This window comes from Nilaparvata lugens, chromosome 9, assembly GCF_014356525.2.
Source record: "Nilaparvata lugens isolate BPH chromosome 9, ASM1435652v1, whole genome shotgun sequence".
Classification (NCBI taxonomy): Eukaryota; Metazoa; Arthropoda; class Insecta; order Hemiptera; family Delphacidae; genus Nilaparvata; species Nilaparvata lugens.
Genome location: NC_052512.1, coordinates 15041953 through 15056326, shown reverse-complemented (window position 1 = coordinate 15056326; position 14374 = coordinate 15041953). Strand labels below are relative to the sequence as shown.

Below are 14374 nucleotides of genomic sequence, written 5' to 3'. Positions count from 1 at the left end.
AAATTTTCCTGAAACCCATATAAATTCTCCTAACTCCTTTTTCTTTTATCCAACGAATGAACATGAAATAATAAACACAGTAAGGACTCTGAAAGATAATTCTTCACCGGGTATTGACAAAATCAGCAATAAATGTTTAAGAAATATATCCAATTATATAGCAAAACCTTTAGCTTTTATTATAAACGAATGTTTCAAACATGGACACTTTCCTCAGGAGTTTAAAGTTGCAAGGGTTGTTCCACTATATAAGGCGGGGAATGTAAATGATCCATCAAACTACAGACCAATAAGCTTACTTTGCAGTTTATCAAAGGTTATGGAGAAGGTAATAAAAATGAGACTTATAAACTATCTAGATAACCATAACATTATAAATAAAAATCAATATGGGTTTCAGGCTGGGAAGAGTACACAAGATGCCATATCACATCTCTTAAACATTGTTACTGAGAATTTTACAAGTAGTAGGAAGACTCTTACAGTTTCTTTGGATCTGGCGAAAGCCTTCGATACAATACCTCACAAAAAACTGTTAACAAAGTTGGAAAACCTAGGAATTAGGGGTAAAGCTCTAAAATTGTTTGAAAATTATTTAAAGGATAGAACACAAATAATAACTATTGGTAACAAGACAGATCAAACAAATTTATCAGGATATGGTGTACCACAGGGTACGGTGCTTTCTCCGATACTATTCCTCATTCATATAAATGACCTACTAAATTTGAGTACTGATAAAAAAACTCTTATCTCGTTTGCCGATGATACCACGGTAACATTTACAGGTACATCATGGGAGGATGTATATGCTCTTGCAGCTGAGGGATTGAGCATCGTTGAGTCTTGGTTGAATGAAAATACACTCACACTCAATCATAAAAAAGTACATATATAACTTTTTCACCAATCATTATTGATTCACATCTTAGATGGAACTGTCAAATTGATGATAAATGTAAAAAGCTAAAATATTTTATATATAGATTTCACAGAATTAGTTTGATTAATGATAAAAGTATTTCAAGGTTGCTTTATACTGCTTACGTTCAATCCATCTTGCAGTATGGTTTACTGGCGTGGGGTGGTGCGGCGGGTTGTCACATAGGTAGGTTGTTTGTGGTGCAAAAGCATATTATGAGAGCAGCGTTGGGTAAGCCCAGACTCTACCCAAGCTCAGAGTTATTTAGAGAATTTGATGTTCTGACTCTAAGACAGCTACTGTATATATTAAAAGTCTAATTCAGTATGCGGATAAAAATAAAATTCAACATGATATCCGTGAAAACCCGTACAACCTAAGAAATTTGACAGTGGTCCAAAACAGAGTTGACCTGAATGTTTGTCGATATCAACAATTCAATTACAGAGTTAATAGATTAATAAATGTTGTGCCTAGTAGAATTATTAAAATAAGCTGTAAGAAACATAACTCTAAGGAAGTGGATAATTGGATAAAAACAAATGATCTTATTGTATGGTGATCTGAGTTTGTCAGGTACCTATTTCTTGTCTACCGATTTTTTAAGAGTTGTGGAGGATTTCCGTTGTGTTTCTGTATTGAACTTACTTAATTTTCAAAACTCAATATTTCATTTTGTAGTTGTGTTCTCATAACTATGTCTTATTCTATTTGTAGGAATATTTAATAATGTAGAAAAATATAAGTAATATATATATATATATATATATATATATATATATATATATTGTGATGAATTTTTCAAATAGATCTCATGAGAAGAGAGAAAAATTGTGATTACCTTTTAAAATGAAAGAATTTGCTAAAGGAATAGTTAGCGACCGAGCGATAAAGCTTACTTATCAATAACTGTATATTGATAAGAGTACCGTTCTGTACTGAATATTTTTCTAGGAAAATTATTCAATAAAATTATAATTATTTTGCGAATAAAGCACAAATTATTTATGAATCGCTCACCGATTTTGAGGTTACACTTGTTTACTATCGATCAGATGTTTTTAAAACAGTTCGAACGCAGCTGACTGATTCAAAGCATTGTCAAATATCATACCGGTTCTCATGCAAGGTAAAATATCATTCCTAAAAATTATAAAACTATCAATAAAGGATCAAGAATTTCAAAATAAAAAATAAAATATATGTATTATTGTTGAAATTATTTATTATTTAAGAAATTGTATTATGCGTCGGGTCTTATTGTAACTAAATAGGTCATAGCATGAATTCTATTATTGATAAAATGGCAGAAATTAATTATAATAATCTCAAACCTAATGAAAATTGTACAAGAATATTAATTTATTAATAATTTAATTCAACTGAACCACATGGTAATTAAATCTCTTTGGTAGGTCTAAACCAATCACAGTGCATAGAAATAGCACCAAGACAGTGATCGTTTGAAAGCAACACATGTTAATCTATTATCAGACACCAACCCTGCCTTATCAGTTACACTAGCACGTGTACATTGTAGGAGAGGAACTATGTCTATAAGATTAAGTAGTTTTAAGAATTACATAAATTAAATTATTATTGTAATTAAAGGAATTGTATTCTACTACTTGCCACTGACGTCATGTTTACGTCACAAGCGTTCTACCAATGGCAAATTTTTATGCAAATGATTACATCGAGATTCTGAGAAGCAAGGTCTAGCCTAAAAGCTTAGAGAAAAGAACAGCACTTCCCTTTTGAAATCCTTACCGTGTAGATCTCTTTCATAGTTACCAAAGACCTATTTGTAAAATTTCTTGTTCGATTTTTAAATGTTCTATTTGTGAGCCGATATTTTAGGCCAATTTATTTGTTATTCGTAAATTTCTGTTCTCATCAATCGATAAATTTAAAAGCTTAAAGTAAATTATCCCTTATTTAATTCGGTGAAGGAGATATTTAAATTAAAATTCCCCACGTGCTGAAACCAAAGCCTGGATTGCCGCCGATCAAACGATTTTTGATCTAAAGAAGAAAACCACGACTACCAAGGAATTTCACGTGAGTTATAAGTCATAAGGGGCCCCAATCTACGCTTCGAAAATATTTCAGTGCAGAAAAAAAAAACATAAATTTTTCTTCGTTAAATTATTGGCCACGCCGACAAGCGCTTTTAGTTATTAAGAGCTTAAAATTTATTCATATTTAATTTCTAAGAATTTGTAGTTGATTAACTATCCTCCGCTGCCTGAACCACGACCCCGAACATTTTAAAATATTTTCTATAATTCATTTTTCACTATTTTTCAAACTGTTAAATTTTATCAATTGTAAAACTCTGTTGAATCACGCATGGTATCATGCAAGCACAAGAAATTTTTTAACTATTCTGTTAATGCCAAATTATTATCAACCTGTAAATCAATTTCTGAACCTGCACTGTATGATTGCATATTTTATTGTAATATATTTCAGTTTTGTTAATTCGCTTTCTGAGTTCGATTATTTCTTAAGCCTGTCAATTATTGTGTCTGATACGTTCTATATCATCAAGAACCGATCGAATACGATCATTGGAATAATTGAATCAAGCTGGATATTGGAACAGGTCTAAGTGGATGTAGCGAGTGGGGTCAGATCGAGATATTTATTCTTTGTCCTTACCTGCTCATATATCAGCTTTTATCTGTTACCTACCTCGACTTAGGAGCGAACACATCAATTGTACAGCGGATGCAGCCATAGATCATATAAATTCCTACAATAGAGCTTAAAACCCGACAAGACTCTGTTCTCGAAATATATTCTGAACGATATTTGGTTCAAACACTGTATTTTAATCCTTCAGAACTTATTAGAGACGCAGTCCCGTAAATTATCTACATCGGGATTTTTGCTCGACCTGTATGATTTTGTATGCTCATTCTTCACAGGTAATAATTTTAAGGTATCCGTCTTCAGTGTTTAGCGATCGCTACACTGCTTATAAAAATTTCATCACTATACAATTTGTCATTAGAAGAATCAAGGGTGAGCGAGCGTTTAGGCCTCCCGCGATTCCGACAATTGTATTGAGTCTTGTAGTGAGTCAATCAGTCTGGTGTTCACTCAGCGTCCACGCACGCAATTACAAAATTTATAGCCGCTACACCATTGACTCAGTACAAGATTCACTCTACATGTGTGAAGCCTTCAAATACCGCTTTACATGATTTGCCGGCCCAACGTGAGGCATTTAAATACAGCATTACATCACCCTACGTGTATTGTCCTATCCTTGGAGGTGAGAGTGAAGCCCCCAGGAAGAGCTCCACATGATTTGGCGCCCAACAGTGATAGGCATTGAAGAGGTGGATAATCGACTGCGAGGATTATTTAGTTGCTCAGTATACTATAGCGCTGACAACGGGAAAATTTTTTGAAAAATTCATGGTTGTGAATTTCTTCAAATTTAATATTAACTGTTCACTGTTATATAAAATAACAAGACGTACCATACCCAATTTTTGAACGGAAAAGAAATTTATCGATTGATGAATTTTTAGAGAAAAAATCGAACTCAGAATTTTATTATCTTGTTATTCGAAAATTGGTCATACTATAAGTCATAGGTATAAGAGATATCATAAGAAAGGTCATATTATTTGAAGAATATTAGGTCTATATTGAAACAATTTATAAATATTTACAGAAAAGAGGATTGAAGTTATTTACATTTTTAAAAGTTTTTAAAACATAAAGAGGGAAGTAAAATTAAATCACGGATATATTGCGGAATAATTCAAGCAGAGTATCACTGCTTTTATATAAAATTTTGCAAAGAACACTAGCCTATATATAGAATTGCGGCAAGAAATTATAAGAATAAAATATTTATAATAATAGTAATAATAAATTATAAGAGGCGTACCTGTATTACCGCATAAGTGTTCACTGTGTATCCTGTGTGTCCTTGTCATTTTTATGTTAACGATATTGCTAACTTGACTCATTTTATCACTGAACACATTGTTAAACCACTTTTTCTGTATTTCACTCACTACGAAGCTATAACAATTTCTATTGGATTTCTTATTAATTATTTTGTATATCACAACACTTTCACGTTTTTTGTTCACTGCACACTTTCGTTGCGCTATTTTTCCACAAACCATGGCAGGAAACGACCAGGTCAATCCAAGTCTGTCGGACACCGAGGACATCTCACCCGACTGTTCGCCGCCATCCGCATCTGCCACCGCATCCGCCGATTTCCATCCCAATGTACTGGATGATTTATCTTCGACACAGGTGGAGGAGAGCTGCATCCTAGTGGAAGATCCGTCGGCAGCCCAAGAGCCGGAGGACGAAACATCGGGAGAGCATACGGACGACGACGCCCCCGAGACAGGAACTCCTATTTCTCGCACCGTTGCTCGGATAAAAAACCAGAAGGTAACCGTTCGCCATACACCCGCTCCCACAATAGATTGGAACACCATCCTGGAAGCAATAAACAACTTAAAAGAAGACAACAAACAAACAAAGGAAGAATTAAAAGAAGACAACAAACAAATAAAAGAAGCATCAAGAAAACAAGTGAAGCAATAAATGATTTGAAAGAAGACAATAAACAAACAAAGGAAGACAACAAACAAATAAAAGAAGCATCAAAGAAAACAAGTGAAGCAATAAATGATTTGAAAGAAGACAGTAAGCGAGCAAAGGAAGAATTAAAGAAGGAAGTTCAAGAAGCAAAGAAGACAAATGAACAGGGTTTGGAGAAGTTGAGTCAGCGAATGGACAAAGCATTCCATGATACCGATAATACCATCAAAAAATTAGCTGAGTGTCTGGATAAATCAATTTTAGAAACAAATAACCGATTGGATAGGATATCTGAAGATATGCATATGGGAGAAATCAGCGTCGAAGTCAGCATTAAGAAACATATACATGTGGAGAAGAATACAATAAAGGTGGTTACAGTCAAACAAGCAAGCGAACATAACACATGTATGGAAAACCAACCCACCGAGAATGTCAGGATTGAAGTCGCGCCGCACCCCGCAGAACGCCGAGAGGGACCAGCCGACATCACCCGCCAAGCTGAGGACGTCATCCAGGGCATAGAGGGACATCCCGTACCACCGCGCGCCGGACACCAGGAGTCCAAGGACGTTGCCGACCACGTTGAAGAGCAGCCCGGACCGCCGACCGCCCACATCACCGTCCATCCACCGAGGACCGCGCCTGCAACAGATAAACCCAGCACTCATGAAGATAGTCCACTAAACAACAGAAGAAAAATAAAAACCCGCAGCAAATCAAAATCACAACCAAAACTGAAAATCTACAAATCAAAACAACATACAAGCAAAATAGCAGCTCCACAGAGAAGAAAAAGCATTAATAGAATTCATTTACACCGCCGTCATGTTAGGCTAAAATTGGATATCAAATTTCTCCCCGCCATGCAAAAAGGAAAAATGGTCTCAAGAAGAATCTATCTACATCGCCGTCATATAAGGCTGAAATCGTACATCAAACATTGTACCAACATGCAAGAAAAAAAGAAAAATAGTCTCAGGAAGAATCTATTCACACCGCAGTCATGTCCGGTTAAAATCAAGTAGACTGTACACCGGCATGCAAAAAAGAAAAAGATTATTCGAAAAAACCTACAGACACCACCGGCATGTCAGGTTTAAAAAGATCAAACTACATGTCACCGGTCAACAAGGAAAGACAACATTGGCTGAAGAGATCTACCTACTTCGTCGGCACATCCGTTTTAAGCAAAGTTTAGTAAAACGGATAGTTGCAAATCGGAATTGGACCTTGAATAACACCGGAATCAAATTTAGATGGGGGCTTGAGAAAGAAATAATGTTTTAATTAACTGGAAACTACATTTGTGGAATACATCAATCATCAAACTTCTTCATAATCACAGCCTACCCATTGAATCATATCTTTGCAGACTAGCATCTTTCTACTACAGCCTAATAATCAACATAACCTAAACTTCGCCGCATCTCAGCCAATAAGGAAATATTATTAATTCACTTCAAATGAAGAAATCGAAATCAACTTTATCAACAGAAGAAAATAAAACTACGAAAAAACTTTAAAAATTTACCAATCTAATCAAGCCATCCGCCTCATGTCACAGTCATCACAGGAAAAATCGCCTAGTACAATCCGCACAACTGGAAAACAAAAACAAAAATTGTATTATCCACAGAAAATAATTATAAATTAGAAATCAGATGAAGTTAGTAGTGAATAGGAAGAAAGAAAATAAACAAAGTTTATTTGAAAAAATGTGTAAATCTAACCTTGAAATACAGAATCAATAGAAAAAATCTATTCAGAACCAAAGCCTGTTCGATAATTTTCTTCGTCCCACCAACCAATGTGTACGAAATCCTAGAGTCAATGTATAGGAATCAAAGCAATATCGTTATTCAATTAATGTAACATATTATTTAATGTGAAATTATAAGAAAAAACGCAAACAAAAAATATATATTTATGTTAATTTGCACGAAATGAGCATGTTCTATGTCATATAAATGTATTGCTAAAAAAAAGCCAAAAAGAAAATGAAATTCTTACCTTTAAATGTGAAATTTATTACTGTTGCATCAAAAAAGATCATGAATTGTAACTCAAATTGATAAATATAATCTTAAGGACTTAATATTTGTAACCAACATTGATAAAAATCAAGAAAGCCATTTCAAGTGTAACCCTGTTTGTACGCAACGTACTAAGCGCAAATAAGAAATTGCTCGAGTCAAACGGTAGACGATTGTCAAGTCACCGAAATAAAATCACACTCTCACCCAATTTAAGTAAAAGCCAAACCAAAGAGTCGAAACCTGTAACAACTATGAAAAAATGATGAAAGTCTATATTTGTTGCAAATACTATTCAAATCTTAAGAAGTAATATGTGAAATTTTGTATATTTGTTATAGTTATGGGTCTGCTCATAAGCCACCCATGAATGGAAGTTGTGGAGTTGTTTTAATGAAGGATCCAAAGAGACCTCATTAATTATTGTATTTCGATTGTATCCAATGGAAGGAACAATCAATTATTTATTTTCTCGTAGCCAAAAGTGCACGATATATTGTTTTTAGTGTTAAGTGTTGAGTTTTCGTAGAAGTAAGGAGATGAAATAGTGTATTCATCACAATATCGGATTTTTCAAATAGTCATTGTTTCGACTCGTCTCCCAATTACCTATTTAAAATATCCTGGGGGCTTTTGTGTGATGAATTTTTCAAATAGATCTCATGAGAAGAGAGAAAAATTGTGATTACCTTTTAAAATGAAAGAATTTGCTAAAGGAATAGTTAGCGACCGAGCGATAAAGCTTACTTATCAATAACTGTATATTTGATAAGAGTACCGTTCTGTACTGAATATTTTTCTAGGAAAATTATTCAATAAAATTATAATTATTTTGCGAATAAAGCACAAATTATTTATGAATCGCTCACGATTTTGAGGTTACACTTGTTTACTATCGATCAGATGTTTTTAAAACAGTTCGAACGCAGCTGACTGATTCAAAGCATTGTCAAATATCATACGGTTCTCATGCAAGGTAAAATATCATTCCTAAAAATTATAAAACTATCAATAAAGGATCAAGAATTTCAAAATAAAAAATAAAATATATGTATTATTGTTGAAATTATTTATTATTTAAGAAATTGTATTATGCGTCGGGTCTTATTGTAACTAAATAGGTCATAGCATGAAATTCTATTATTGATAAAATGGCAGAAATTAATTATAATAATCTCAAACCTAATGAAAATTGTACAAGAATATTAATTTATTAATAATTTAATTCAACTGAACCACATGGTAACTAAATCTCTTTGGTAGGTCTAAACCAATCACAGTGCATAGAAATAGCACCAAGACAGTGATCGTTTGAAAGCAACACATGTTAATCTATTATCAGACACCAACCCTGCCTTATCAGTTACACTAGCACGTGTACATTGTAGGAGAGGAACTATGTCTATAAGATTAAGTAGTTTTAAGAATTACATAAATTAAATTATTATTGTAATTAAAGGAATTGTATTCTACTACTTGCCACTGACGTCATGTTTACGTCACAAGCGTTCTACCAATGGCAAATTTTTATGCAAATGATTACATCGAGATTCTGAGAAGCAAGGTCTAGCCTAAAAGCTTAGAGAAAAGAACAGCACTTCCCTTTTGAAATCCTTACCGTGTAGATCTCTTTCATAGTTACCAAAGACCTATTTGTAAAATTCTTGTTCGATTTTAAATGTTCTATTTGTGAGCCGATATTTTAGGCCAATTATTTGTTATTCGTAAATTTCTGTTTTCATCAATCGATAAATTTAAAAGCTTAAAGTAAATTATCCCTTATTTAATTCGGTGAAGGAGATATTTAAATTAAAATTCCCCACGTGCTGAAACCAAAGCCTGGATTGCCGCCGATCAAACGATTTTTGATCTAAAGAAGAAAACCACGACTACCAAGGAATTTCACGTGAGTTATAAGTCATAAGGGGCCCCAATCTACGCTTCGAAAATATTTCAGTGCAGAAAAAAAAAACATAAATTTTTCTTCGTTAAATTATTGGCCACGCCGACAAGCGCTTTTAGTTATTAAGAGCTTAAAATTTATTCATATTTAATTTCTAAGAATTGTAGTTGATTAACTATCCTCCGCTGCCTGAACCACGACCCCGAACATTTTAAAATATTTTCTATAATTCATTTTTCACTATTTTTCAAACTGTTAAATTTTATCAATTGTAAAACTCTGTTGAATCACGCATGGTATCATGCAAGCACAAGAAATTTTTTAACTATTCTGTTAATGCCAAATTATTATCAACCTGTAAATCAATTCTGAACCTGCACTGTATGATTGCATATTTTATTGTAATATATTTCAGTTTTGTTAATTCGCTTTCTGAGTTCGATTATTTCTTAAGCCTGTCAATTATTGTGTCTGATACGTTCTATATCATCAAGAACCGATCGAATACGATCATTGGAATAATTGAATCAAGCGGGATATTGGAACAGGTCTAAGTGGATGTAGCGAGTGGGGTCAGATCGAGATATTTATTCTTTGTCCTTACCTGCTCATATATCAGCTTTTATCTGTTACCTACCTCGACTTAGGAGCGAACACATCAATTGTACAGCGGATGCAGCCATAGATCATATAAATTCCTACAATAGAGCTTAAAACCCGACAAGACTCTGTTCTCGAAATATATTCTGAACGATATTTGGTTCAAACACTGTATTTTAATCCTTCAGAACTTATTAGAGACGCAGTCCCGTAAATTATCTACATCGGGATTTTTGCTCGACCTGTATGATTTTGTATGCTCATTCTTCACAGGTAATAATTTTAAGGTATCCGTCTTCAGTGTTTAGCGATCGCTACACTGCTTATAAAAATTTCATCACTATACAATTTGTCATTAGAAGAATCAAGGGTGAGCGAGCGTTTAGGCCTCCCGCGATTCCGACAATTGTATTGAGTCTTGTAGTGAGTCAATCAGTCTGGTGTTCACTCAGCGTCCACGCACGCAATTACAAAATTTATAGCCGCTACACCATTGACTCAGTACAAGATTCACTCTACATGTGTGAAGCCTTCAAATACCGCTTTACATGATTTGCCGGCCCAACGTGAGGCATTTAAATACAGCATTACATCACCCTACGTGTATTGTCCTATCCTTGGAGGTGAGAGTGAAGCCCCCAGGAAGAGCTCCACAATATATATATAATATAAGTGAATAAGTGTCGTGATGGAGGATTCACGAATCGGCAATCCCCGGATGGACTCGATGAACCCGGGCAGTTAGTCGACGGAGCACCTCTCTGTAGTACTGGTCGTTTACAGTTTGGCCGAGTGACACAAACTCTTTGTAAACTGCCAGTACTACAGAGAGGTGCTCCGTCGACTAACCGCCCGGGTTCATCGAGTCCGTCCAGGGATTGCCGATTCGTGAATCCTCCATCACGACACTGCTCTGTCGTACACCTGCCTGCTCGTCACCGAGCAGTTGTCCAAACAGTCGAGGGTAACGTTGCCACATCCTCCTTACAGCCCGTGTATGGCACCACCGGACATCTTTTTGTTCCCCAAAATTAAGAGACAACTTAAGGGAAAGCGGTTCGGGACTCTGGAAAACGTTCAACGTGCTACGACGAGGGCTCTAGACAGCATAGAGGTTGCCGACTTCCAGGGAGCGTTCAGGGGTTTGAAAATCCGGTATCAGCGTGTTATCGACTCCAATAGGGACTACTTTGAAGATATCTAATGAAAAATTATACATATTTTGCCCATAAGAAATTTCCTGAGGTCAGTCCGGTTACTTATTATACAGACTTAGCTTGATGATATACAAATCGAAAAACTTTGAAAAATCGAAAAATATCACGAGTGGAATAGTATATTTCGCACCTAGGGTCGAAAATGTACGTTTTCCGGCTCGAGATCACGGTTATCAAGTTCGAGACGATGTCTAGACACCTAGGAAGGGTTTTATCTCCCGTCTCCCCATCTGTCTGCATACATCCGTCTGTTTCTGTGTGCGGTTGCTTATTGATTATTATGATCGTTAATTAGGAATAGATTTTGAAGTGGAATAAAAATGGTATTGTTGAACCGTTAACACTTACTGTTGTTGTTGTATTCTTGATATAGACATCAATGACTGTTAATGTTCCATTCCAGAGCCAGACAGAAGTGCCAGCAATCCGGCGTCTATGGTGTTCAGCATAGATGCATCTTCTACTGCTGATGGGACAATATTCTATTCCTATCTGTTTCTGGTCGACTTTGTAGGGACCCTGCACATTCGAAGGAAGCCAATAGAATATTAGCATTTACATAATACGTTTCATGATAGAAAAACCAAATCAAGAATGTGTCAATTGAATTATGTATTTACAATTTTGAGAATTCAGATTTTAGGGAGCTTCTATCTGTAGCTTACTCTACTGTTGAGATTTTCATCATGTAGAAATTTGTTAAGAAATAACCTTCAAGAACAACAAGCCAATTATATATAACTGTCTATACTATATACTAGTATATAATATACTACATAGTATATTATTATACTATATACAATTGACAGTTGACAGTTGATTGACAGTTGACAATTGACAGTTGACAGTTGATTGACAGTTGACAATTGACGGTTGACAGTTGACAGTTGACAGTTGATTGACAGTTGACAATTGACAGTTGACAGTTCATTGACAGTTGACAATTGATGGTTGACAATTGACAGTTGACAGTTGACAGTTGATTGACAGTTGACAATTGACAGTTGTTTGACAGGTTAGGTTAGGTTAGGTTAGGTCAGGTTAGGTTAGAGGTTGAAAACTTTGGTTTCGTGACCTTTGACGGGGGACGATGACCTTGGGCGGGGGAGGGGGGATTTGGGTTAGAGGCTAAAAACTTAGGTTAGGTTAGGTTAGGTTAGGTTAGGTTAGGTTAGGACTGATCAGTAATTGAACTGACTGACTGACCACCCCCCAACCATGCCCATACAGACATGTGACAGGAGGAGTGAGGGTCATTGAAAATGTCCATGTTAAATAAGCCATGTCTATCTTCAATGCTATTTTGATCTCTAGAGCAGCATGGCCATGTTGATCTAGAGTGACGGGTCTTCCATGGACATCTTGATCTAGTAGGTCTACCATGGACATATTGATCTGGTGTGATAGGTCTCCATGACCATCTTAGTATAGAGTGACAGGTCCTGCATGACCAACTTGAGCTAGGGTGATAGGTCCCCCATTGATGCCCCCAATGCTGGTGGGCGTGGCCATTGGTCACGTGACAGAGGAAGGTGGAGTGGGGGTCGCTGAAATTGCATTACCGAAAGTAAAGTAAGGTGATTTTTTACCTATATGAACAGTGACTGAACAGTTGAACAGTGACTGAACAGTGACTGATCAGTAATTGAACTGACTGACTGATCAGTAATTGAACTGACTGACTGATCAGTAATTGAACTGACTGACTGATCAGTAATTGAACTGACTGACTGACCACTGAGTGGATGACCCTGCCATCCCGCCACAGACATGCTGAACACTGGTGAGCATGATCCATGTGACAGGAGGAGCTAGGGTCATTGAGAATGCCCATGCTAAATGTCTAAACACAACACGGAGGAGGCGAAGTGGGAGTCACTGAAAATATCCATCTTCAATGCCACCCTGATCCAGAGCAGCACGGCCATGCTGATCCAGAGCCTCCCATGGACATCCCAATCCAGCAGGTCCACCATGGACACATTAATCTGGTGTGATAGAGGTCTCCATGACCATGCAGAGTGACAGGTCCCGCGTGACCATCCCAAGCCAGAGTCACATGACAGAGGGAGGTGGAGTGGGGTCACCGGAACAGCCCTCGTTGAAAGCACAGCAAGGCAATCTCTCACCTATATGAAGAGTCACTGCCAAATTGAAGCCGTCCTGACCTCAGCCGGCGGGATGATTGCCAGCCGCAGCAGGACAACTGTTGGCAGCGGGATGGTCACCGACAGTGGGGCAACCGGTGGTGGTGGGGCGACCGGCAGTGGTGGCCGGATGACTGGCGGCGGTGGGGCGACCGGCGGCGGCCGGACGACTGGCGGCGGGGTGACTGACAGTGGTGGGGCGACCGGTGGTGGCCAGACAACTGGCGGCAGGATGACTGGCAGTGGTGGGGTGACAGGCGGCAGCCGGACGACTGGCGGCAGCAGTTGCATGACTGGTGGCGGCTGGACAACCTGTGGCGGTGGGGCGACCGGCGGCTGCAGCGAGACGAGGAGCCAGCCCGGCAAATGAGTCATCTCCCAGACCAATTGCAGTCCCCACTGGATTGATGGAGCTCCACAATATTGTCAACTCAACCCATGATTGGATTATGAAGACAATGCTGGAAGATAGATATTTTTGTTGTAACCTTTTCATGTCAATAAATAAACATTCAATTTGATTTACTGTTCTATCATCCACTTTTTTTCATTTTTTTTTAAATTTTTTCTATTTATTCCCGATTTTATGTTTTTTTTTTAATTTTTTTTTTATTTTTTTTTTAATTTTCTTTTTTAATTTTCTTTATTTTTTTTAATTTTTTTATTTATTTATTTTTTTTTCAATTTTTTTTTTTTTTTAATAGGTTAGGTCTGATCAACTTGGGTGACCTTGAGGCTAGGTTTGGTTGACTTGGGTGACCTTGAGGTTAGGTTTTGTCAACTTGGGTGACCTTGAGGTTAGGTTTGGTTGACTTGGGTGACCTTGAGGTGAAGGCGGGTTCTGGCACACTTGTGTGCCAGAACCCGCCTTTTGTTACTACTAGCCTACAAGACAATAATGATAATCATAAAAACTGAAGTAGGATGTACAGATGTACAGATAGCCTTCTCAAAACGATATG

The 14374-nt window shown here is 36.8% G+C and overlaps 3 protein-coding genes across 4 annotated transcripts in view; 1 reads left to right on the top strand and 2 right to left on the bottom strand.

Moving 5' to 3' along the window:
• The window catches only part of LOC120352924, a 52788-nt gene extending 39301 nt beyond the window's left edge, over positions 1-13487 (bottom strand). Inside the window, exons 1-2 of the mRNA XM_039435263.1 lie at positions 13395-13487; positions 11614-11784 (exon numbers count right to left, since the gene is read on the bottom strand). The gene's annotated coding sequence lies outside the window, so the exon portion shown is untranslated. The remainder of the gene's footprint in view (positions 1-11613; positions 11785-13394) is intronic.
• Positions 1-14374, top strand: part of LOC120353054 — an 88932-nt gene that overhangs the window by 10955 nt on the left and 63603 nt on the right. The window lies entirely within an intron of this gene.
• On the bottom strand, positions 4948-7234 carry LOC120353055. Of its 2 annotated transcripts, none has more exons than XM_039435538.1 (2): positions 5937-6251; positions 4948-5404 (listed from the first exon to the last, which is right to left on the bottom strand). In XM_039435538.1, exons 1-2 carry the CDS (start codon positions 6178-6180, stop codon positions 5319-5321), a joined length of 330 nt encoding a protein of 109 aa, XP_039291472.1. In that variant the 5' UTR covers positions 6181-6251; the 3' UTR covers positions 4948-5318. The 2 variants fall into 2 exon arrangements, with proteins under 2 accessions (XP_039291472.1, XP_039291471.1); XM_039435537.1 differs by lacking the exon at positions 4948-5404 and adding an exon at positions 7048-7234 and having other exon boundaries at positions 5546-6154.

What these genes read in the sequence shown, in the direction of transcription:
- LOC120353055 (XM_039435537.1), bottom strand. Translation starts at nt 6,138, where the DNA reads ATGGACGGTGATGTGGGCGGTCGGCGGTCCGGGCTGCTCTTCAACGTG.